We start from the raw sequence: 25,128 nt of genomic DNA on the forward strand, positions 1-25,128 counted from the left end.
CACATCCGGTCATCCTCATTGTGTCTTTCACTGCTGAGTCTGTATCGGTCATAGCCTTCCCACCTAAAACCTGTTCGTCCAGGAAACACAAACCAAAGCAAACCACCACCCCCCACAGCAAAACAAACCCTCAACAGGCACCAGAACACTGGCAAAACACCACCCACTCCCTTCACTAGCCTGTCTATTCCTCTGCCTAGGTCTCTTAGTCTCCCCCGCAAACTCCCACTGAAACTCCACTGTTTACAGCTCTGTTTGCTGGCTTCTGTGCCACTGCAGCAGATCTAGTGTAAGGTGAACCTTGCTCACAGCGGGCACTTGTCCCAGCATCTTCAACTTTTTCCTGATGCTTGATATACTTCCTTTCCAACCTTCCTAAATTCAGTTTATGCATGCATGTCTTATAGCATGTAAGATGCCACTAAATGTTGTGTTTAACCAGGTCCTCCGCGGTGGTATTGTCCAAAGATTCAGCTACTAGTCGGTATGCTTCATTTCCCCATTGATGTCTAAAACTATCAAGACCAAAGTAAAAACAAGAATTTTGTAATAAATTACTTTGGGATTGTAATTAATTATGTCATGTATGTTAGGTAACAATGCGCATACCATTTGTGGATGGATTCCAGTAATTTCTGGCTGGATGCTGACGTCTTAACCATTGCCTCACTACAACTCTTTTGACATAATAAACAAAGTTGACAATCAATACCACTAAACCGCTTCTTTTTTGCTGATGATGGCGAATGAACTTGAAGCACTCCTATTTATGGTAATCTGGAACATTACAAAATATTAATCAGGTATGTGCTGTGCATTAACTGACAGCACAGTACTGTCAGTTGAGGGCCACAATTTAACTTTGTGAGGGCTATACGTTTGACAAGCCTGTGTTAAATTACAATTTTAAAAATTGATTTTTGAACATTTTTTAATATATATCCACTTAATTGTTATAGGTTTGTCATGTCTGGTACCATTGTATTGATGTGAGAAAGGGCTCTCCCAACTCAAGCCATTTCTGCAAACATTGTATTATCAAAATTTCAACCAACTGAAGGACGTGGAGTTTGGAGCCCGGGGATGGCAGTGAGACCCCCCCCAGCATGCCGCAGAAAGTGACACCATTGAAATTATGATTCTGTAGATATTTATCAATAAAATGACACATCACTTACCTTTCTACCATTAACTTGCCCAGGGAATTAACATGCTCCTAGACTATGAGGCCTGCCTTAGACAGATGAAACCCATTCATCTGGCTTCCCAGCTTGTGGTTCAGCTCAAACTGACTTTATGAACAAATCCCTCTAATCTCCATGACTCAAAAGCAAGGACCAGAGAACAAGGCAGGGCCCCCATTTTTATGCTTCAGATCTCCCAGTCATACACTGAAAAATGTAAGTGAAGCATAACAAACCATGAAAGGGAATGCAGTTCTGTCCTGAAGAAAAGGGAGAATGTAAATACATGGTTCTGTGATCCCAGTCATGAGGCAGAGAAAAAGACATTGCATCAATTGTCTGAGATACCTAAGGAAAGAGAAACATTTATTAAACACACCTTTTTGTATAACACATTTTTAGTTAAATGTGTCAGACATTGCAACAAAACAAACACTTATTTCTATTTGAAATGTTTTAACTTTTCTATTTGAAACGATAACTTTTAGTATCGCAACTCATTAATTCTATCAAATTCCTTGCATCCTCCTTCACCTTAAACCTGGAAATTTATTAAAAGCAATGTTATGGCTGGAGTTTTTATATGAAAAGCTGTGAATTATGGATTCCATAGAGACCATGCAAAGTGTCCCCACTGCATTGATCTAGCTTCTTCTACCACTTTATATGATCTCTAATGGAAAAGTGCAGGCATGTACAGTGGAGCCAAGTTATGGTCACCTGGGAATAACAGACTTTCTTGACTTTGGTGTCTGTAAAATCTCAGTCCCAATGCTGCATTAATGTAACTTTTATAGCTAATTTCCTTCGCTTCTTAAAAATGAGAAGGGAATTCTTGCACTGAGATTCTTTACTAGTCACAGGATTAATTGTAAGGACAGTTTAAAGTGTAGATTAACATGCATCAAAACGCACAGATTAGGAAAGTAACTCGTAGCTACTAAACAAAGGCTGTCTTCTCTCCTGAACTTTGTGCAAACCTTTCATTGACCTCAGTGGCATTTCGGCTATGAACTGAGACTAGACCACACACTTCAATTAAATCTAGAATTCAACCTTCTCCTCTAAACAAGTCTGACACCCCAGTGTAAACAAATATTCTTTTATAGGACGACATAGTGTGGTCCAGTGGCTAGGGCACTGGCTTGGGACTCAGTAGACCTAGATTCTATTCATATCTTAATGTCTTCAAATCCAGGTGGGATGCCTTTCTGGAAGATATGCTTTAGTGGACTCAATACAGGGATAACAGGGTGGAAACAGAGTAAGTGCCAGATTTTCAAAGGTGCCTAAAGATGCAGGTAGGCACCAAATGGGGTTTTCAAAAATGCTCAAGCAGATTAGGTGCCTATCTCAATGGAAACCATTGGGAATTAGATCGGTTTCAGAGTAGCAGCCGTGTTATTCTGTATCCGCAAAAAAACAGGAGTACTTGTGGCACCTTAGAGACTAACAAATTTATTTGAGCATAAGCTTTCGTGGGCTACAGCCCACTTCATCGGATGCATAGAACGGAACATATAGTAAGGAGATATATATACAGATACAGAGAACATGAAAAGGTGGGAGTTGCCCTACCAACTCTAAGAAGCTAATTAATTAAGATGAGCAATTATCAGTAGGAGAAAAAAAACTTTTGTAGTGATAATCAAGATGGCCCATTTCAGACCACCTAATCTATTTAGGCACTTTTAAAAACCTCACTTGATGCCTAACTGCATCTTTAGGCATCTCAACACCTTTGTAAATCTGGCCCTAAACCAATTGCTCATAACTATTTCTTAAGCAAATTTTTTCAAACTAAGCTAAAACTTCCACATTCTTCACTAAAATCATTAGCCAAGATATTCAAACTTGGGTGGTTAAAGTCATGTATTTAAATATGTAAGTTATCTGGTTATCTTCAATGGGAGCTGTGGTTGCTCAGCAATTGTAACAAGTAGGACAATTTTATTTAGGCGCCTGAATAAGGACTTGGGTGCTTAATTTTATGGACCCTATTTTAAAATGTGTGGCAAAAGTATCTGATTTACATGACTACCAAAAACAGCTGGAATATTTCTTAAAACATAATTAGGCAGGTCAAAAGTGACCAAATAGACAAATCTGATATCGAACAAGATTGGGCTAACATGAGTAAGACGTTTCAGCCAGTCGAGAGATTTACTTCAAGTTACAGACACCTTAAAAGTGACCTGCAAAGGAGGTTTTGTGGTTTGTTTTTTGATGCACAAAGACCTGAAACTTTTCTTTTAAAGTATTTTGGGGTTTGTTTTTTGCCTTAGAAAAATTAGAAAAATCAAGTCTGGTTTTGCTGAAGGAACTTTTACCCCAGAGGTCCCATAACATCTTTACTGTGATTGTTAACACCCAAATAACAGCAATTCTGCACTTGTGAAAACTATGTCCCCCTCTTTCAGGAAAATGAAACTCATCGTACACCCTGTCACTCCACCATGTGTTGTTAAAGGCCCTTCTCATCTTAACATATACATCTTCTACACCCCCTCAGCTACACCCCTCTCCCCCATTCCACATGCATGCATGCATACACACACATACACAAAATGGTGCTTTAACAGGATAGGTAGGGATACTAAATCTTCAACAGAGACTTAATCCAAAAGGATAGTCATTGAGAAGGATGCAGCATTCTCAGTTCCAGCAGGGGAGGGATGCAGCATTCCAAGTTGCTGGACAACATGGTGAATAATACACGCATACTCCCCAATTAACAAGGAAAACCATTTCCTCAAAGTTGTAGAGGGATCAACACTTGAGAATTAGCCAGCAATACAATACTAATCTGCCATGGTAATACTTTTTTGAAGACACTGCATGAATATATAATTAATCTGTTTCAAGTAGAATCTACAAAATGCAAAGAAATTTGGCAAACTGCTCTTGCTGAGCTCAGATCACTCCTAGAGGTAAAGTCAATCTCACCTTGTTTGTCTCTGGCAACTGGTATGCTGTGGCTTGCCATCTATTGTACAATAATCCTGAGCCAATTTTGTCTTGTATAAGTTTTAGATTCCCTGAATATAACATTTGTTGTGCTCTGTGCTGCCAGTTCACAGTTCTCTCTATCATATACCGTAAAGCATCTCCCTCAGGAAGCCTCACACGGATACGCTGCAGGGAAGCCAGTAAAGGGAGGATTTTTTCTAAAGGTGGCTTTTCTGATCTATGGCAGTGAGGACAGAGCCAAACACAAGGTCCCTGAAAAATACTGGGCACTGAAATACAGCTGGTATGAAAGACCGCTCTGCAGAGTTCACATTGTATCATTGGTGCTGCTGGCTCTTTCTGGCAAAGGCAAACTTTCATCTCTGCATCATCTTCATTAGATAGCACCTTCCCTTCATTTGCTGCTCTCAGAGAACGCAGTGCCTCCATCTCCTTTAAACGGGCTTCCCCAAGTGCGGCCATCTGCAAGGGATTTAAAACAAATGCATTTAATTCCAGGATCAGCAAAAACAGAATCCCCCTCTAAATGTAGGTTAGTCACTGGAGTTCTTTGAGTGACCTCTGAACATTCACACTCTTGAGATGTGCCAATGATGCAGATTAAATCTTCCAGTAACAGTGCCAGTTGGAATGCTCTCATGATCCCTGATCCTAACATTTGGAGGGTGAGGCTGTAAGAGTGGGCTTGGGGCTCTATCTGCCTCAATTCCTTCTACCACCTTCCTTGGGTCCAGAGTTATAGCTAGGATTCCAAGGAACAGGGGAAGCTGGATGGGGAGCATGAATGGGCAGAGTCCATCTCAAAGAACTCTGGTTACAGGTGAGTAACCTTCACTTCTTCTGTCAGTGGCCTATGCACACTCCCACTCTTGGGAGTTTGGCAAACAGTGCTTCTCCTTCCAAATAGTGAGATGAGAAGGCCTAGTTAAACAGAGATTTTAATACTACTTTACCAAACTGAGGATCTGATCTAGATGTCAGATCTAAGGCACAGTGTGTGGTGATGGTCTGAACTGAGCTTCAAGAGGGACCTCTACAGATCACTAATACGGAAGCAGCCATCACTCTAGTTGGGTGCACTCTACACACTTCTGGAAGAGGAGCACTGGCATGTTTATAACACTCTTCAGTAGAGTCTAACCCACTTAGAACGGCATTGGGATGTAACTGCCTGAATTTCACTCTCTTCCCCATAAGAGACAGTCTAGGCAATTTCCTGTATTCCTCAGATCTAATCAAATAGCAGGGTAATGCTCTTGTAACATCCAATGTGTGTAGATTAGCTTCCCCTAAGTGGGGAGTGACGCCTGGGGAAATACACTGGCAAGGATAAGACTGGAATTCTGTTACCACGTTGGAGAAATTTGGGGTGTGTGAAGGAGGACCTTTGTGAAAGACTGTAAGGGAGAGGGAGGGTCAGCCTTGAGAGCCTGCAGCAGAAGTGATAGCTACAATAAAGGGAGGTTTCATGAGCTAAGTACTAAACTGAGGTCCTGTGTTGGCGTGTGTTCTCTAACTAGAGGTAGATGTACTTTAAAACCCTCCAAAAACCTTTTTATTACAAAATACAGAGTGTTGCCTGACTAAGCTGTGATGAGATGAGTTGGCTGAGAGATGTACTTTTATTGATGATATGGATAGTCCCAAGGATTTAAAATGAAGTACTCCATTACGGATTGAACAGCTGCTGAACCTGTGTTTATTTTATTGCTGGATGCTCACAAAGAAAACCTTTAATACTTATGATCATAACCCAGGTGAGTCCAATGCTTCCTGAAGTTTAATAGACTCTTCTGTCCCTTCTCCAAACAGGGTGGTGCCAGATCTGTCAAAGTCCTATAACCCATGCTGTCAAGTAGCAAGAGTCTAAGTCTGGATGGTAAATCTGATTTCTCTTCTAGGTCAACAGGTCTGGAATTGTGGGGAGACTCTTGTGAGAGCTGCAGTAGATCCAAGAAAAAACGGTTACTTACCTTTGTAACTGTTGTTCTTCGAGATGTGTTGCTCATATCCATTCCAGTTAGGTGTGTGCGCGCTGCGTGCACTTTCGTCGGAAGACTTTTACCCTAGCAACCCCAGTGGGTCGGCTGAGCGCCCCCTGGAGTGGCGCCATAACGGCACCGCATATATACCTCAGCCGACCCACCCGACCCTCAGTTCCTTCTTGCCGGCTACTCCGACAGTGGGGAAGGAGGGTGGGTGTGGAATAGATATGAGCAACACATCTCGAAGAACAACAGTTACAAAGGTAAGTAACCGTTTTTTCTTCTTCGAGTGATTGCTCATATCCATTCCAGTTAGGTGAATCCCAAGCCTTACCTAGGCGGTGGGGTCGGAGTGAGACGTGGCGGTATGCAGGACCGCAGAGCCAAAGGCTGCGTCACCTCTCGACTGTTGGACCAGGGCGTAGTGTGAGGCGAAAGTATGGACGGATGACCAGGTCGCCGCTCTGCATATCTCTTGTATGGGTACTTGCGCCAGAAAGGCAGCGGAGGACGCCTGGGCCCTGGTAGAGTGCGCGGTGAGATGGCCCAAGGGGACATTAGCCAAGTTATAGCAGGTGCGAATGCACTCTGTGAGCCACGAGGAGATTCGCTGCGATGAGACAGGAAGACCTCGCATCCGGTCAGCAATTACCACAAACAGTTGCGGGGATTTGCGGAACGGTCTTGTCCGATCAACATAGAAAGCCAACGCTCTGCGAACATCGAGGGAGTGAAGTCGTTGCTCTCTCGGAGATGCGTGAGGTTTCGGAAAGAAAACTGGCAGGAAGATATCCTGGTTAGTGTGGAAGGTGGACACTACCTTCGGGAGAAACGCCGGATGTGGACGTAGCTGTACCTTGTCCTTATGGAAAACGGTGTATGGCGGGTCCGCCATGAGCACCTTGAGCTCAGAGACTCGTCTGGTGGATGTGATAGCCCCGAGAAAAACCGTCTTCCATGAGAGGTACAGCAAGGAGCAGGTGGCCAGCGGCTCGAAGGGCAGAGACATGAGCCTGTTGAGGACCAGATTGAGGTCCCAGGTGGGAGTCGGATGACGAACCTGGGGGTAGAGATGATCAAGGCCCTTTCTGAAGCGAGTAGTCAGTGGGTGAGAGAACAGCGTATATCCGCCCTCACCGGGGTGGAAAGCGGAGATGGCCGCTAAGTGTACTTTGATGGAAGACAGCGCAAGACCCTGTTGTTTCAGCGACCAGAGATAGTCCAGGACCATCGGAAGCGGGAGTTCCGAAGGAATAGCGTCACGCGCTTGAGCCCAGCAAGCGAAGCGCTTCCACTTGGCCAGGTAGGTAGATCGAGTGGAAGGTTTTCTGCTGCTCAATAAAACGTGCTGCACGGGAGCAGAGCAGCGCAACTCCGTCTGGTCTATCCACTGAGGAGCCACGCCGTGAGGTGGAGGGCCGGCAGGTCCGGGTGACGGAGAGTGCCGTGATCTTGTGTTATTAGATCTGGGTGAAGCGGTAGAGGAATTGGGCTGGCTACGGAGAGACGGAGCAGCGTGGTGAACCAGTGTTGCCTGGGCCACGCTGGCGCAATTAAGATGAGACGTGCCTTGTCCCGTCAGAGCTTCAGCAGGACCTTGTGTATGAGGGGAAACGGAGGAAAGGCGTAGAACAGGTGACGAGTCCATGGAAGGAGAAACGCGTCCGACAGAGAGCCCGGTGCCAGGCCTTGAAAGGAGCAAAACTTCTGGCATTTGCGATTCAATCGGGACGCAAACAAGTCTACATGGGGAAGTCCCCACTGTCGGAAAATGGCATGAGCGATGTCTGCTCTCAGCGACCACTCGTGGCAGAGAAAGGACCTGCTCAGGCGATCCGCGATGGTGTTCTTGACGCCAGGAAGGAACGACGCTACTAGATGTATCGAGTGGGCTATGCAGAATTCCCACAGTAGCATCGCCTCGTCGCAGAGGGGGGATGAGCGGGTCCCGCCTTGCTTGTTGATATAGTACATGGCCGTTGTGTTGTCCGTAAAGACCGAGACACAACGGCCGTGGAGGCGAGTCTGGAACGCTCGGCAGGCTAGGCGTACTGCCCGGAGCTCCCTGACGTTGATGTGCATGTTTAATTCCTGCAGCGACCAAAGACCTTGAGTCTGAAGATCGCCGAGATGGGCTCCCCATCCAAGGGACGAGGCATCCGTTGTCAGAGACAGGGAAGGTTGAGGAGCCTGGAATGGGACGCCCGCACATACATTGGACGGGGTCAGCCACCAATCCAGGGATTGAAGGACACCCGCTGGGATGGTGAGTATGGTATCCAGGGGGTCCCTGTGTGGGCGGTACCTGGAATGGAGCCACAGCTGAAGCGGGCGGAGGCGGAGCCTGGCAAACGGGGTGATGTGTGTGCAATGTGTGTGCCTCCGCCTCCTCGCCATATGACCGAGGAGGCGGAGGCAAGCACGGGCCGAGGTCATGCGAGAGGCCTGAAGGTCGCGGATTAGCTGCGTAAGGGCCTGGAACCGGACCTGCGGAAGGAAAGCTCTGGCTAGAGAGGAGTCCAGGGTCGCGCCAATAAAATCCAACCTCTGAGTTGGAACTAAGGTGGACTTCTCTATGTTGAGAAGTAGGCCTAGGCGCGTGAATAAGTCCTTGATCTCTGTGACATGTTGCTGGACCGTGGCCTGCGAGTCCCCCCTGATGAGCCAGTCGTCCAGGTAGGGAAAAACGGAGATGGCGCATCGACGGAGGTGGGCGGCGACAACGGCCATGCACTTTGTGAACACCCTTGGGGCCGTGGAGAGGCCGAAGGGGAGTACCACAAACTGGAAGTGTAGGTGAGCGATTGTGAAACGGAGGAAGCGTCTGTGCGGTGGGAAGATGGCGATATGAAAATAAGCGTCCTTCATATCGAGGGCGGCATACCAGTCTCCTGAATCCAAAGTAGGGATAATGACCCCGAGGGATACCATGCGGAACTTCAACTTCAGCATGTATGCGTTGAGTCCTCGCAGGTCGAGAATGGGTCGAAGGCCTCCCTTGGACTTGGGGATCAAAAAATAACGGGAATAAAACCCCTTGCCCCGTTCCGCGTCCGGAACCTTCTCGACCGCTCCGATGGCTAGGAGCGAGTGCACCTCTTGTAAGAGGAGTTGCTCGTGAGAGGGGTCCCTGAAGAGGGACCGGGAAGGAGGGTGGGAAGGTGGAGGTGAAACGAATTGGAGTTGGTAACCACGTTCCACCGTGCGCAGGACCCTGGCATCGGTGGTCAGCCAGGCCCACGCCGGGAGGAAATAGGAAAGGCGGTTGGAAAAAAGTAGGGAGGAATTGGGAGGAAGAACTGGTATGTCGTCCCCGGGCGCATCTTCAAAAAGATGGTTTAGGCCCCGGTGGTTTAGAGGGGGCTCGCCCTTGGGACGGTTGGTTGCCAGGCCATCGCCCACGGCCGCCACGACCCCGCCGTCGACCAGAGTCTTGCCTGTAGCTAGGCATATAGTAAGGGCGGTTAAATTGGGGACGGAACGGACACCTCTGGGTAGCCGGGGTATGCATCCCCAAAGTGCGGATGATAACCCTGTTGTCCTTTAGATTTTGAAGCTTGGAGTCCGTCTTTTCTGAAAAGAGCTCCTTCGAATCAAAAGGAAGGTCCTGAATGGTATATTGAACCTCAGGAGGAAGCGTCGAACTCTGAAGCCAAGAGATCCGGCGCATGGTAACGCCCGAGGCTACAGTACGTGCCGCCGAGTCAGCCGCGTCTAAGGAGGCCTGTAAGGAGGTGCGTGCCACCTTTTTGCCTTCTTCTACAAAGGCCGCAAACTCCTGTCGGGAATCCTGAGGCAGGAGCTCTTTATATTTCTCTACCTCGGCCCAAGTGTCATGGCCGTAGCGGCTGAGCAAGGCCTGCTGTTTAGCCACACGGATCTGTAGGGCACCGGCAGAGTAGACCTTGCGACCAAGCAAGTCCATGCGCTTGGCCTCCTTTGACTTAGGAGCCGGGCCCTGCTGGCCGTTGTGCTCTTTGTCGTTGACTGACTGCACTACTAAGGACGAGGGGGCAGGGTGCACATACAAATGTTCGTATCCCCTGGAAGGGACCATGTAGCTGCGTTCCACCCCTCGGGCTGTGGGTGCAATAGACGACGGAGTCTGCCACAAGGTATCAGCGTTCGCCTGGATAGTCCTTATGAAGGGAAGAGCTATGCGGGTTGGAGCGTCCGCGGACAAAATGGTCACTATTGGATCACTGACTTCCGATACCTCCTCAGCCTGGAGATCCATTCGCAGTGCCACCCTGCGAAGGAGCTCTTGGTGCGCCCTTAAGTCAATTGGCAGGGGACCCGCTGATGACGAGCCTGCCACCGCCTCATCTGGGGGAGAGGAGGAGGAAGAAGTGCTGGGCAGAATGGCGTCTTGGTCAGCATCCGGCCCCTGTAAAGGTTCCTGCCCCAGAGGTTCCTGGGCAGGCTGAGCCCCTTCGTCTGCACCGGATGGTACCTCAGTGTCAACTGGGGGGCGGCTTACGGTAGCCTCAGGGACGCGTGGCTCATGCGATACAGTGCGCATAGGAGGCACAGGAGGGCCTTGGCTTTGGTGGTAGGCCCAAGGAGTCCAATAACCCCACTGATTTGGGTCCTGGTCCGCAGGATGGGATTGCCGGAAAACTCCCGAAGGGACCTGAGAGTCGTGATCATCGACATAGTAGCTGTCGGCGTGTGAGGAGGCCGAAGCGTGTCGAGAGGGCCAAGGAGGAGCAGATAAGCCTTGCGCCGAAGTGCCCACAGATCTCATTTCCCGCCTTTGTGGTGAACGGTGCCGGGAGGCATCTCGGTACCGAGAGCAGGAGCGAGAATGGGACCTGCGACCAGTGCGGTGCTGGGAGGTCAAGCGGGATCTCCACGATCGGTGCCGGGAGCGACTCCGCGAGTAGCAGCGGCCATAGCGGTACCGAGAGCTTGATCGGTGCCGGGAGTGACGGGTCGGAGATCGAGAGAACGACCGGTGCCGCGAGTCCGACCGGTGCCGCGTGGTTGAGCGGTGCCGGGACTGCGAGCGGCGGTGCGATCGACGGCCAGATCGGGATCGACGCCGAGAGCGGGATCGGCGTCGAGAACGGGAACGGGTTCGGTGCCGGACAGAGTCGGTGCCAGCAGGTGGCCTAAACATGGACGGCTTGCCCATGGAGCGGGGCGCCCGCACCGGCGGCGCCGGGGGCGGTGGTACAACCGGTTCTGTCAACGCAATGAGGTCCCGTGCCGCCTCGAAGGTCTCAGGAGTCGATGGCAGTGGCATCTCAACTGCAGCCGGAGCCGGGGAGGTTACAGGTGCCGGGCTCGACGGCCTCTCAGGGGCCGGAGTCACCGGTGCCGGCAGAAGCGTCTGCGGCAGAGGAACCGGTGCCGCGGCAGGTTTTGGTGCCGGGCGGTCCAGGCAGGGCGCATTCTGTGGCTTCGGAGCCGGCGGTGCCGTGGAGGCAGCGGCCTTTCCTTTCTTCGCCCTCGGCAAGAGAAAGCGTCTTTGGGCCGGTTTCAGTGCCGATGGCGTCTTCGGTGGCACCGCAGAGTGGCCTGGCGCTGTGGCGGTGCTGCGAGAGTCCTTCGGGGCAGCGGGCAGTGCCGCGGCCGGAGGGGTTAAGGCTGCCTCCATTAGGAGCTGTTTCAGCCTAATGTCTCTCTCCCTCTTAGTGCGAGGCTTGAAAGCCTTGCAAATTGGGCACTTAGTAGATAAGTGCGACTCTCCTAAGCACTTTAAACAGGAGCTATGAGGATCTCCTGTAGGCATAGGCCTGCGGCAGGCCGAGCACGCCTTGAAACCCGGGGAGCCGGGCATACGCTCCGGTCCCGGGTGCGGGTGCAGCTAACCCCCGAACCCGCTAACTATCTACACTAAACTGATTTTAAACTATCAAAAATAAGAAAACCTAAGCTAAGCTAAGAACTATGTACAATTTTTTACAGAGAAAACTATGAGGAAGCTAGGGAAGCGGAGGTCAGACAAGCTGCACTCCGCTGTTCCAACGACCGACACGGGCGGTAAGAAGGAACTGAGGGTCGGGTGGGTCGGCTGAGGTATATATGCGGTGCCGTTATGGCGCCACTCCAGGGGGCGCTCAGCCGACCCACTGGGGTTGCAGGGTAAAAGTCTTCCGACGAAAGTGCACGCGGCGCGCACACACCTAACTGGAATGGATATGAGCAATCACTCGAAGAAGAACCAATGTTGTGTCACCCACTCTGGGGCAATCAGAACAGAAACACAGAAATGTAGGACTAGAAGGGACTTCAGTGGGTTATCTAGTCCAGTCCTCTGCACAGAGGCAAGACTAAGTATTATCTAGACCATACCAGGCTTGTGTATGTCTAACCTTTACATAACCTCTCATAATGGAGATTCTATAACCTCCCTAGGTAATATGTTCTATGCTTATCTACTCATATAGTTTGGAAGTTATTCTTAATGTCTAACCTAAATCTCCCTTGTGGCAATTTAAGCCCATGACTTCTTGCCTTGTCCTCAGTTGATAAGGAGAACAATTTATCATCCTGCTCTTTATAACAACCTTTTACTCCCCCCCACCCCCACCCCCACACAAACTGTTCTTCTCCAGGCTAAACAAACCCAATTTTTTCAGTCTTTCCTTGTCATGTTTTTTAGACCTTTAATCATTTTTGTTGCTTTCCTCTGTGTTTTCTCCAAGTTGTCCACATCTTTCCTAAACTGTGGTGCCCAGGACTGGACACAATACTCCAGTTGAGACTATCAGTGCTGAGAAGAGTGGAAAAACTACTACTTCTGTCTTTCCTTCAGCACTCCTGTTAGTATATCCTAAAATGATGTTTGCCTTTTTTTGCAACTGTATTACAATGTTGACTCATATTTAGTTTATGATCCACTATAACCCTCCAGGTCCTTTTCTGCAGTATGCCTTCTTAGGCAGTCATTTCCCATTTTGTATTTGTGCAATTGATTATTCCATCTTAAGTGCAGTATTTTGCATTTGTCCTTATTGAATTTCATTCTGTTTATTTCAGACTAATTCTCCAGTTTGCCAAGATCATTTTGAATTCAAATTCTGTCCTTCAAAGTACTTGCAAACCCTCCAAGGTTGGAATCATCTGCAAACTTCAGAAGTGTACTCTCTATACCAGGGGTGGGCAAACTTTTTGGGGCGAGGGCCACATCTGGGTGAGGAAATTGTATGCAGGGCCGGGGCAGGGGGGGTGGAGTGCGGGATGTGGAGGAAGGGGCTCAGGACAAGGGATTGGGGCAGAGAAGGGGTGCAGAGTGTAAGAGGGGGCTCAGGGAAGGGGGTTGGGGTACAGGAGGGGTACGGAGTGCAGGATGGGGCTCAGGGCAGGGAGTTGGGGTGCATGGGGTGCAGGGTGCAGCAGGGAGCTCAGGGCAGGTGGTTGGAATGCACAGGAGTGCAGAAAGGGGCTCAGGGCAGGGAGTTGGGTGCAGGAGGGGTGCGAGGTACAGGCAGAGGGCTTAGGGCAGGAAGTTGGGGGGCGGGGGGCAGGAGGGGTTTGAGCTCCAGCCCGGTGCCGCTTACCTAAAGTGGCTCCGGGGTGGCAGTGGCGCACATCAGGGCCAGGGCAGGCTGCCTGCATGCCTGCCCTGTCCCCACGCCACTCCAGGAAGTGCTGCGGCCCCTGCGGGGGGGGGGGGGAACAGAGGGCTCTGCGTGCGCACATGGAGCCCTTTGCCTCCCGGCCCGGGGGCTGCTTCTGAGAGCAGCGCCGGGCCCGCAGCACCACCAGGGGTAATCCCGCGGGCCGGATCCAAAGCCCTGAAGGGCCGGATCCGGCCCGCGGGCTATAGTTTGCCCATCCCTGCTCTATACCATTATCCAAGTAAGTTATGAAGATACTTAATAGAACCAGACCCAAGAAAGATCCTTGTGGGACCCCACTTGACATACCCTTCCAGCTTGACTGTGAGACACTGATGATTACTCTGAGGGTACGTCTACACTACGGGATTATTCCGAATTTACATAAACCGGTTTAGCAAAACAGATTGTATAAAATCGAGTGCGCGCGGCCACACTAAACACATTAAATCGGTGGTGTGCGTCCACGGTCCGAGGCTAGCGTCGATTTCTGGAGCGTTGCACTGTGGGTAGCTATTCCATAGCTATCCCATAGTTCCCGCAGCCTCCCCCGCCCCTTGGAATTTCCGGGTTGAGATCCCAGTGCCTGATGGGGCAAAAATCATTGTCGCGGGTGGTTCTGGGTAAATGTCGTCAGTCACTCCTTCCTCTGGGAAAGCAACGGCAGACAAGCATTTCGCGCCTTTTTTCCCTGGATTGCCCTGGCAGACGCCATAGCATGGCAATCATGGAGCCTGTTTTGCCTTTTGTGACTGTCACCCTATGTGTACTAGATGCCGCTGACAGAGGCGATTCAGCAGCGCTACACAGCAGCATGCATTTGCTTTTGCATGACAGCAGAGATGGTTATCAGCCATACTGTACCATCTACCATGCCATAAATTGGCAATAAGATGATCATGGTTACCAGCACCATCTGCTGCTGTCATAAGTGCCCCTGGCTGAGATCAGCCGGGGGCGCAAAAGCCAAACTTGGGAATGACTCCCTGAGTCAATCCCTCCTTTTTTGGTATCTAAAAATAGAATCAGTCCTCCTAGAATATGGGGCAAGTGTACTAGAGAACCAGTGTATCATAGAACCAGAGAGCACAGCTGATCTGTGTCAGATCCCACAGAAATTATGAGCTGTATGCTATTCACAGGGGGTCCTCCTGCAACAACCCCACCTGTTGATTCCGTTCTCCCCCAGCCTTCCTGGGCTACCGTAGCAGTGTCCCCCCACTTGTGTGATGAAGTAATAAAGAATGCAGGAATAACACACAGTTACTTGTTAGTGAGAAATGAGTGGAAGGCAGCCTCTAGCTGCTATGATACTCCAGACAGGACATTAAGCAGTGTGGGGGAGAGGAGCCCAGCATCCCGCTGCTAGTCCAGGGACAATTGAATCTTTTCTTTACACATGAAGGGCGGGAGCTGATGGAGCTCAGCCCCCTGTTGCTATGATGAAGACGGTTACCAGCCATACTGCACCATCTACCAGAAAAAATTAGGAGTTTTTTTACACAGGCGCCCATGATTGACCTCACTGGATGCTAGTCGGCATGGTTACCAGTCCTTTTGCACTGCCCCATGTGCCAAAAGGCTGATGATGATGATGGATATCAGCCATATTGTACCATCAGCCACCCATGGCCGGTGGGGAGTGAGGATATTGGTGTTGACTGCTGCAGCATCGCATCTATCTGCAGCATTCAGTAAAGATAGGGTGACATGTAAAAGAGTCAAGAGAGGATTGTTTTCCCTTTCACTTCTGGGGGTGGGTGCGGGGTGGCGTAAATTGCCGAGCTATGCCCTGAACCACCGCGGACAATGTGTTTGAACCTAGAAGCATTTGGAGCTCAGCCAGGAATGCAAATGCTTTTAGGAGACTGCAGGAACTGTGGGATTGCTTGAGTCCTCCAGTCCCCACTCCCTCCCTCCATGAGTGTCCATTTGATTCTTTGGCTTTCCGTTACGCTTGTCACGCAGCAGTGCGCTGAGTCCCTGCTATGGCGTCTGTGTGGAGAAATTTTAAAAATGATTTTGAATTTCGTCTTCTGTAACGGAGCGCTGATAGAACACATTTGCCTGCCCTTACAGCGATCACATCCGCATGGTCCATGCTGGAGCTCTTTTTTTATTTTGATTTTTAACTGCATTGCCACACGTGCTGATTGGAGCTCCACCCTGGGCAAACAGGAAATATTCAAAAGTTCGCGGGGCTTTTCCTGTCTAGCTGGCCACTGCATCCGAGTTCAGATTGCTGTCCAGAGCGGTCAGTGGTACACTGTGGGATACCACCCGGAGGCCAATACCGTTGATCTGCGGCCACACTAACCCTAATCCGATATGGTAATTCCGATACTAGCACTACTCCTCTTGTTAGGGAGGAGTACAGAAATCGATTTAAAGAGCCCTTTATATCGATATAAAGGGCCTCTTAGTGTGGACGGGTGTGGCGTTAAATCGGTTTTACGCTCCTTAAACCGGTTTAAACGCGTAGTGTAGACCAGGCCTGAGTATGGTTTTCCAGCGAGTTGTTTGCTGTGATTGACACTGTGAGCCAAAGGCGGATTGGAATGTGAATGTCCCGGAGGCTTAATGCCATGAATCTGAGCCATCACAGTAAACATGGATCAAGTAGGGAGCGATGGTTCCAAGGAAACATCAGATGCCTCATCAGACTTATGAAGATGTTTTGATCATGGAACAGAAGGCCTTGACCCTGGTGCAGGGTGTGTATTCAAAAATAGGATTCTGGTCCTCAATATTACCCTTTGCTGTGACTCTGGCTTCTGAGGGTGAGGCCTTAGAGGAATGTGTTTGTACTTCAGCATATGGCACAGTAATTACTCAAGCTTTAGGGGTATGCTGTTAAGGATCAGTTCTCTAACCAGAAGTTGACACCAGCAAAGCCCAGTGTTTAAGCTCAGTCAGTTCCTGTCTTTGTGGATTCGCAGTGACTGACACTTTAGGTTTGGCTCCAGCCAAGGATGCTGAAACCTGCTTCAGGATTTTGCCAGGCTTTCTAACGTCTTTGGAGGTTGCAGCAGAGGGTGGTCTCCCAGAACTTACATATCCCTGCATTTCAGTGCTGAAGCTGTTAATGACTCCTTCATTTGCATAGCATGAAGGCAATTCTCATGGTCTTTTCTGACCCTGGGAATGAAGGTGCTGCATATGGAAAAACAAGGTCAATGATCTTGCCCCAAGCAGGCCAAAGGTGCATCTGGAAGTAGGAAAATCAAGGCAAAAGATGCAACTCTTGAGCCCTGATATCATTGTCTTTGTTTCTGACATATTGGAACCAAGGATCTGCACCAGGGTGCAAAGAACCTTAGTCAAAATATAAGAAAATAAAAATAAATAAAGAACTAACAGCTAATGAAGCAAGAAAGGTGAATCTGGGTTGCGAGTCTGGTGAGGTTCCTGGTCAGTCTGCTATGACTCGAAGGAACTAAGGCGGCTGATGCCCGACATCTCTTTTACTGAGGAACAGTGAAGGGAGGAGAGAGAGGGCATGGGTGCTATACTAGGCACTGCTACTAGAAGGTTCCACTGGTTTAGCTGAACTGTTGGCACATCCCAAGAATGGGAATGTGCAAAAGCCACTCAAAGAATAGCAACTTCTCCAGCAAAGATCTCCACGGTAATCTGACAAAACATTCTTCCAAATTTAATGCTCATAAAAATTGGATACCCTTACAAAATAATCTTTACCCCCTACTCCCCAAAACCTTGCCCTACGTATAAAAAGGATTCCACTCTCACTTCTCTGAAGGTGACTTAAAGCTGAAAACAAGGTTCAAAAGAACCCAAGAGCAGATATGGTATATGGATACTTTTCTCTGAATATACCTCTCTTTACTCTTCTGGTTTGTCTGTATGTAGTCTTAAAACAGAGCATAGTTTGCAGGCACTCAGTGAAGTTTGTGTGCCTGCCTTAACATTTGGTCCCCTTTTCATAGTTCTTTTTGCCTAAACTTGATAAATCTTTAGTTCTACTCATCATTACTATAGCGGTATGGTGCAATTTTAATAAAAAATAGCTTTCCTTTCAACTAGAAGCTTCAAATTTCCCACTTTATCATGGAAGCTTACCTATATATTATTTTAAAAGTTAAATTTAAAAACAAAAAGTTACATTGTATCCTGAATATCTGACCCAGTAAGTCAATTGCAAATTAAGAGCCAGGTTCATCATCACACTCCACCTGCTTTGTATTATTCTAGCAATACAAAGCTACAGTAAGCAGCATAGACTGAACAGAGAGCTTATCTTGGACAGAAAGGATTCTGGAGTTCTAAGTACAGTGAGGTTTTTGCACAGTTACTAATTCTGAGGCATGCCTTTTGGAGCTAATGCCTCTTAGAAAGGTAGGGCTTGATGGATCACACACACACACGGTAAGTTAGATGTCACGGCTTTGAAATATGCTGCCATGAGGGCTTCGATAACTGGAGATCGGTGCAGTGTTGGGAGATCAGATAAAACCTGCAACAAGCACTATCTGATCAGTCTGAGGAATCTGGGTATTTGAGGTTGTTCAGTCAAAGAACTAGAACACTGCATAAAGAACACTGCTGAGGGTTAACACGTGTCTTGCTATGATGCATTATTGCAAGGCTGTCCAAACCACCCTGGAGAAGCTCTAGAATAACTGGGATTCTAGCTTCCTTGTGCCAGAAATGAAACTTGACAAGATAAATGAGCAGGTTAGTGAACAGGAGCAGCGAACAAAGGAGTTTTGCAAAGGAGTTTAGAGGGGGAATGGGAGAGTGGGGCGCTAGATATACTTAACATGCTCTAAACGTCTTTAAGCTTAAGGCCAAAAATACCCCCTGATAAAAAACAAAAACAACAACAACAAAGAATAGTAAATAAATAGAAAGAATAGTAAATATGGCAGGCAACCAGCTTGGCTTAACAGTGAAATCCTTGCTGATCTTCCACATAAAAAAGAAGCTTACAAGAAGTGGAAGACTGGACAAATGACCAGGGAGGAGTATAAAAATATTGCTCAGGCATACAGGAGTGAAATCAGGAAGGCCAAATCACACTGAGTTGCAGCTAGCAAGGAATGTTAAGAGTATGAAGAAGGGTTTCTACAGGTATGTTAGCAACAAGAAGAAAGTCAAGGAAAGTGTGGGCCCCTTAATGAATGAGGGAGGCAACCTAGTGACAGAGGATGTGGAAAAAGCTCATGTACTCAATGATTTTTCCTCTGTCTTCACGAACAAGGTCAGCTCCCAGACTACTGCACTGGGCAGCACAGTATGGGGAAGAGGTGACCAGCCCTCTGTGGAGAAAGAAGTGGTTCAGGACTATTTAGAAAAGCTGGACGAGCACAAGTCCATGGGGCCGGATGCACTGCATCTGAAGGTGCTAAAGGAACTGGTGGATGCAGTGGTGAGCTGCAGCCGGTTCGCACCGGTTCACTAGAACAAGTTGCTAAAATTAGACGCTGATGGAGAACCGTCTGTTAAAGAGCCAGGCAGGTAGGAGAACGACTCTGGTCCACGGGCCGGATGTGGCCCACGGGACCGTCCTGTCCCCCACCTGAGCTCCCAGGATTCCCTGCTCCCCCCCGCAGAGCCGCAGTGTGGTCAGCCACCACCAGCTGGGCAGCTCAGCTGAGCTCCAACTTCGTCCTGCTGCTTTGAGCGGCCGCCAAGGTAAGGGGGGGCTGCAAGCTCCAAGGCTGCCCAGGGGGCAATTTGCCCCGGGCCCTGAAGGGGCCCCGGCCCCACAAGGATGTCTCCCCCCAGTCCCTCCCCTGCAAAGCCACGGTGTGGCCAGCCGCTGGCAGCTGGGCAGCTCAGCTGAGCTCCAGGGTCCTCCTGCTGCTTTGAGCGGCTGGCAAAGGGGCGGGGGCGCTGCGAGCTCCAGGGCCGCCCGGTGGGAGAGCAAGTGGGGCAATTTGCCCCAGGGCCAGGCCTTGCAGGGGCCCCTGGCCCCACGAGGATGTCTCCCCTGGGCTCTCCCCCGCTTCCCCCACCCTGCAGCGCCGCAGCATGTCCAGCAGCTGGGCAGCTCAGCTGAGCTTTGGGCTGCCGGCAAGGTAAGGGGGGGGCCTGCAAGCTCCGGGGCCGCGGGGGGGGGGGGAAGTGGGGCAATTTGCCCCGGGCCCCTGGCCCCATGAAGATGTCTCCCTTCCCCGCAGAGCTGCAGCGTGGCCAGCAGCTGGGCAGCTCAGCTGAGCTCCTGAGTCGTCCTGTTGCTTTGAGCTGCTGGCAAGGTAAGGGGGAGGGGTGTCTGCGAGCTCCAGGGCCGCGGAGGGGCAATTTGCCCCGGGTCCTGGAGAGGCCCCCGGCCCCACGAGTATGTGTCCCCCCGTCCCGGCCCCCTCTCCCACTTCCCGCCCCCTTAAATCAGAACTATTTATAGGGAACCGGTTGTTAAGATTTTGGCAGCTCATCATTGGGTGGATGTGACTGCAGAGCCATTGGCCATTATCTTTGAAAACTCATGGTGATTGGGGGAGGTCTCGGATAACTGAAAAAAGGCTAAGGTGGTGCCTATCTTTAAAAAAGGGAAGGAGGAGGATCCAGGGAACTACAGGCCAGTCAGCCTCACCTCAGTCCCTGGAAAAATCATGGAGCAGGTCCTCAAGGAATCAATTCTGAAGCACTTGGAGGAGAGGAAAGTGATCAGGAACAGTCAGCATGGATTCACCAAGGGAAAGTCATGCCTGACTAACCTAATTGCCTTCTATGATGAGATAACTGGGTCTGTGGATGAGGGGAAAGCAGTGGACATGTTATTCCTTGACTTTAGAAAAGCTTTTGATACCGTCTCCCACAGTATTCTTTCCAGCAAGTTAAAGAAGTATGGGCTGAATGAATGGATTATAAAGTGGTGTGATAGACCCAGGCCGGTTGGGAACAGCAGAGTAGTAGAAGGGAGATATACTGGCCACTGTTCCCTGAGTGACCAGAGCAGGGGCTGCTCCAGGCTAATGAGAACACCTGACTCCAATTAACCTGCTAAGAGTCAGGTGAGGCTGTTAAGCACCGAACTCTAATTAAGGTCCCTCTGATGCTATAAAAGGGCTCACTCCAGTCATGCCAGAGGGAGCCAGAGGAGAGGAAGTGCATGCGAGGAACTGGGAGCAAGAAATGTGCAAGAAGCTGAGAGTGAGTAGGCATAGTGCTGGAGGACTGAGAAGTACAAGCGTTATCAGACATCAGGAGGAAGGTCTGGTCGTGAGGACAAAGGTGGTGTTAGGAGGAGGTCATGGGGAAGTAGCCCAGGGAGTTGTAGCTGTCGCACAACTGTACCAGGAGGCACTCTAGACAGTTGCAGTCTACAGGGCCCTGGGCTGGAACCCGGAGTAGAGAGTGGGCCTGGGTTCCCCCCAAACCTCCCAACTCCTGATCAAACACAGGAGGAATTGACCTGGACTGTGGCTTCTATCAGAGGGGAAGGTCTCTGGGCTGTTTCCCGACCCGCAGGGTGAATCTGTGAGGTGAGCAAATCCACCAATAAGTGCAGGACCCACCAAGGTAGAGGAGGAACTTTGTCATAGTGGATAGAAAGCTGGCTAGATCGTCGGGCTCAATGGATAGTGATCAATGGCTCCATCTCTAGTTGGCAGCCAGTATCAAGCGGAGTGCCCCAAGGGTCGGTCCTGGGGCCAGTTCTGTTCCATATCTTCGTTATGATCTGGAGGATGCCATGGATTGCACCTTCAGCAAGTTTGCAGATGACACTAAACTGGGAGGAATGGTAGATACATTGGAGGGTAGGGACAGGATACAGATGGACCTAGACAAATTAGAGGATTGGACCAAAAGAAATCTGATCAGGTTCAATAAGAACAACTGCAGAGTCCTGCACTTAGGACGGAAGAATTCCATGCACTGCTACAGACTAGGGACCGAGGGGCTAGGCAGCAGTTCTGCAGAAAAGGACCTACAGGTTACAGTGGACGAGAAGCTGGATATGAGTCAGTGTGCCCTTGTTGCCAGGAAGGCTAACAGCATTTTGGGCTGTATAAGTAGGAGCATTGCCAACAGATGGAGGGACGTGAACATTCCCCTCTATTTGGCATTGGTGAGACTTCATCTGGAGTACTGTGTCCAGTTTTGGGCCCCACACTACAAGAAGGATGTGAACTAATTGGAGAGAGTCCAGCAGAGGGCAACAAAAGTGATTAGGCGGGCTGGAGCACATGACTTATGAGATGAGGCTGAGGGTGCTGGGATTATTTAGTCTGCAGAAGAGAAGAATGAGGGGGGATTTGATAGCTGCTTTTAACTACCTGAAAGGTGGTTTCAAAGAGGATGGATCTAGACTATTCTCAGTGGTACCTGATGACAGAATAAGGATTAATGGTCTCAAGTTGCAGTAGGGGAAGTTTAGGTTGGATATTAGGAAAAACTTTTTCACTAGGAGGGTGGTGAAGCACTGGAATGGGTTCTCTAGGGAGGTGGTGGAATCTCCTTCCTTAGAGGTTTTTACGGTCAGGCTTGACAAAGCCCTGGCTGGGATGATTTAGTTGGGGATTGATCCTGCTTTGAGCAGGGGGTTGGACTAGATCTTCTGAGGTCCCTTACAACCCTGATATTCTATGATTATGTTGCCCAAGGTGCATTACTTTGCATTTATCAACATTGAATTTCATCTGCCATTTTGTTGCTCAGTCACCCAGTTTTGAGCAATTCTTTTGTAGCTCTTCGCAGTCTGCCTGGGACTTAACTATCTTGAGTAGTTTTGTATCATCTGCAAATTTTGCCCTCTCTGTTTACCTCTTTTTCCAGGTCATCTATGAATATGTTGAATAGGATTGGTCCCAGTACAAACCCCTGGGAGACACCACTATTTATTTCTCTCCGTTCTGAAAACTGACCCTAACCCTAAATTCCTACCCTTTGTTTCCTATCTTTTAACCAGTTACCAATCCATGATAGGACCTTCCCTCTTATCTCATGACAGCTTACTTTGCTTAAGAGCCTTTGGTGAAGGATCTTCTCAAAGGCTTTCTGAAAATCTAAGTACACTATATCCACTGGTTGTATGAGCACAGCTCAGATTAAAACAGATATTACCAAAATTCACCAGACCCTGTCAGTAATTCACTGTGTTCTGTATTGAACATCAAGAAGAGCTCTCTGAACCACCAGTCCTACAGAACTGCTCACATTGAGACTGAAATTCTCATGGTTCTGGTTAAAATATTCCCATCACAGAAAAGCTTTATGAAAATCAAAAACGGTTCTGGTTAAAATATTCCCATCACAGAAAAGCTTTATGAAAATCAAAAACTTCATAACAGCAGTTGCTTCTCAGCAGCATTTATCTATTGCCCAGTATTTCCAGCAGCTGGGATTGATAGTGCCATGCATCCCTGCGGTGAGAGTCCATACAAGGCATTTCTGGAAGTTCCTGTTCAAGACATGGAACTGCTCACCAGAAGTGGTGGAGAATCAGATGTCAGATCCAGACCATATTCTGATGTCCCTTAGCAGATGGATGAGTCCCGAAACTATGCTGAAAGTCAACCCTGTTCTTGTTCCAAACCTTTGGAACACTCACTACAGAAGCAAGCCTCTCAGGCTCTCACAAGGAGTAATGGTCTCAAGTTGCAGTGGGGGAGGTTTAGGTCGAATATTAGGAAAAACTTTTTCACTAGGAGGGTGATGAAGCACTGGAATGGGTTACCTAGGGAGGTGGTGGAATCTCCTTCCTTAAAGGTTTTTAAGGTCGGGCTTGACAAAGCCCTGGCTGGGATGATTTAGTTGGGGATTGGTCCTGCTTTGAGCAGGAGAATGGACTAGATGTCCTCCTGAGATCCCTTCCAACCCTGATATTCTATGATTCTATATTTCACATTTATGGGTAACATGGCACCCAGTGCAGCCCATCAGTAGAACTTTCTCCAAGCAGTACCCATTAGAGTGCACGTGTGACTCCTTCAGCCTCTCTCCTCATCATTTCCAAATGTTCTGAAGGCAATGCTATATAAGGGGGTGCTGTGCCCTCTAACACCTCAGTTCTTTCCACTGCTAACCCAGAGAAACCATAACAGAACTCTGAGAAAATGGGGAAGGTGGGTGGGAAGTCTAAAGATGCAGAGTCATGTAGAAGAACTCCAGTTACAAGTATGGAACCTTCATTTCTTCGAGTGGTTCTGCAAATTCACGCATATGAATAGTTTGGCAAACAGTTGTGAAAACTCAGGAGAAGGGAATAGAGTCCTAATAATCAATGATTAAAGCACTGCTCTACCAAATCTAGCATCTACTCTTGAAACAAAATTCAAAACATAATGTTTAGTAAAGGTATGGACTGACTTCCAAATAGCAACCTCACTCCAGAACACAGGGTCCAGGCATAGCAATTGGTCATTGATTTCTCCACAGTATTCCCTTTGCTGCCCAGGCAAACCCATCTAATTTCCCCATCATATCCAGACCAAATCGAGACACCTGGTCTGCGAAAATCCACGATCCCCATCCCCTTCCCTAAAAAATGAGAGTAACCATGAAGCTAGAGCTTCAGTCAGTGTTAGAGTTGGGAGTAATAAAGGAGTTGTTTAGTGACTGGAGAAACCCAATAGTTAGAGCCCTGCAAATCTGCAGATATCAGCATCCGTGGATGCGAATATTCACAGACCATGTTTGCAGATCATGGCTCTACCAATGGTGCTAGTCCATAACCCTGATGGGAGCATGTGTTTTTGACTAGATTTCAAGAAAGTCAATGCTGTGTCAAAATTTAATGCATACCCTATGCCACACATTGATAAATTTCTGGATCACCTAGGTGAGGTGGAGTACATTACCACCTTAGATCTGACCAAATCGCCAGATCACCCTCATGCCTGAGTCCGGGGAAAAATTGCATTGGCCACCCATATGTGATGGGGTAGGGAGGCCATATACGAGTAGAGAAGGGGTTAAGGGAAAGCTTATGAGCCCATCTAGCCCAGTCCTGCTATACCTGCAGCCAGTGCCAAGCCTGGTTCAGTTCAGGGCTGACTGGCCCTGAAGAAGGATGGAGCTCTGCCAGCAGGGTTGTGGAGAGATGGGCCTGCTAGCTGGAGCATCCACTGGGGAGGAGCAGTTAGACCCCAAGGATTGAGTAAGGGAAAGGTAAAGCGACTGTTTGGAAACTAAGCACAAAGGATAAGGCAGGGATGCTCTATGGGAGGACTGGTGAGGACCCAGTATTAATTTGGGTTTGCTTTTTGTTGGGGTCCCTCTGTCTCCTCACAACCCAATAAAGCCATGGAGTCCAGGACTGATCGCCAATAGTTGGGAAACATATCCCAGAAACATATCTGTAGAAAGAGAGCCCAACTGTCCAAAAGACTGAGGAAAGGCAGATTTAGGTGGCACAAGTTTTGATGGTTCAGGTCTCAACTCTTTTTCTATCCTCCTATAACTGAGGAGCCAACCTCAGATCCATTGTTAACCTCACTGGAGACAGCAATGACA

The 25,128-nt window shown here is 48.9% G+C and overlaps 1 protein-coding gene and 1 long non-coding RNA gene across 4 annotated transcripts in view; one reads left to right on the plus strand and one right to left on the minus strand.

Moving 5' to 3' along the window:
• Positions 1-25,128, plus strand: part of LOC123367971 — an 84,460-nt gene that overhangs the window by 40,671 nt on the left and 18,661 nt on the right. The window lies entirely within an intron of this gene.
• KDM5B (lysine demethylase 5B) overlaps positions 1-25,128 on the minus strand; it is a 197,397-nt gene that overhangs the window by 23,558 nt on the left and 148,711 nt on the right. For all 3 annotated transcript variants that reach the window (XM_045012370.1, XM_045012369.1, XM_045012371.1), the window contains 2 exons: positions 4,131-4,616; positions 1,421-1,532 (listed from right to left, as the gene is read on the minus strand). In XM_045012370.1, the coding sequence (XP_044868305.1) occupies positions 1,421-1,532; positions 4,131-4,616 (598 nt within the window). The remainder of the gene's footprint in view (positions 1-1,420; positions 1,533-4,130; positions 4,617-25,128) is intronic.

This window comes from Mauremys mutica, chromosome 4, assembly GCF_020497125.1.
Source record: "Mauremys mutica isolate MM-2020 ecotype Southern chromosome 4, ASM2049712v1, whole genome shotgun sequence".
In the NCBI taxonomy this organism is placed as follows: Eukaryota; Metazoa; Chordata; order Testudines; family Geoemydidae; genus Mauremys; species Mauremys mutica.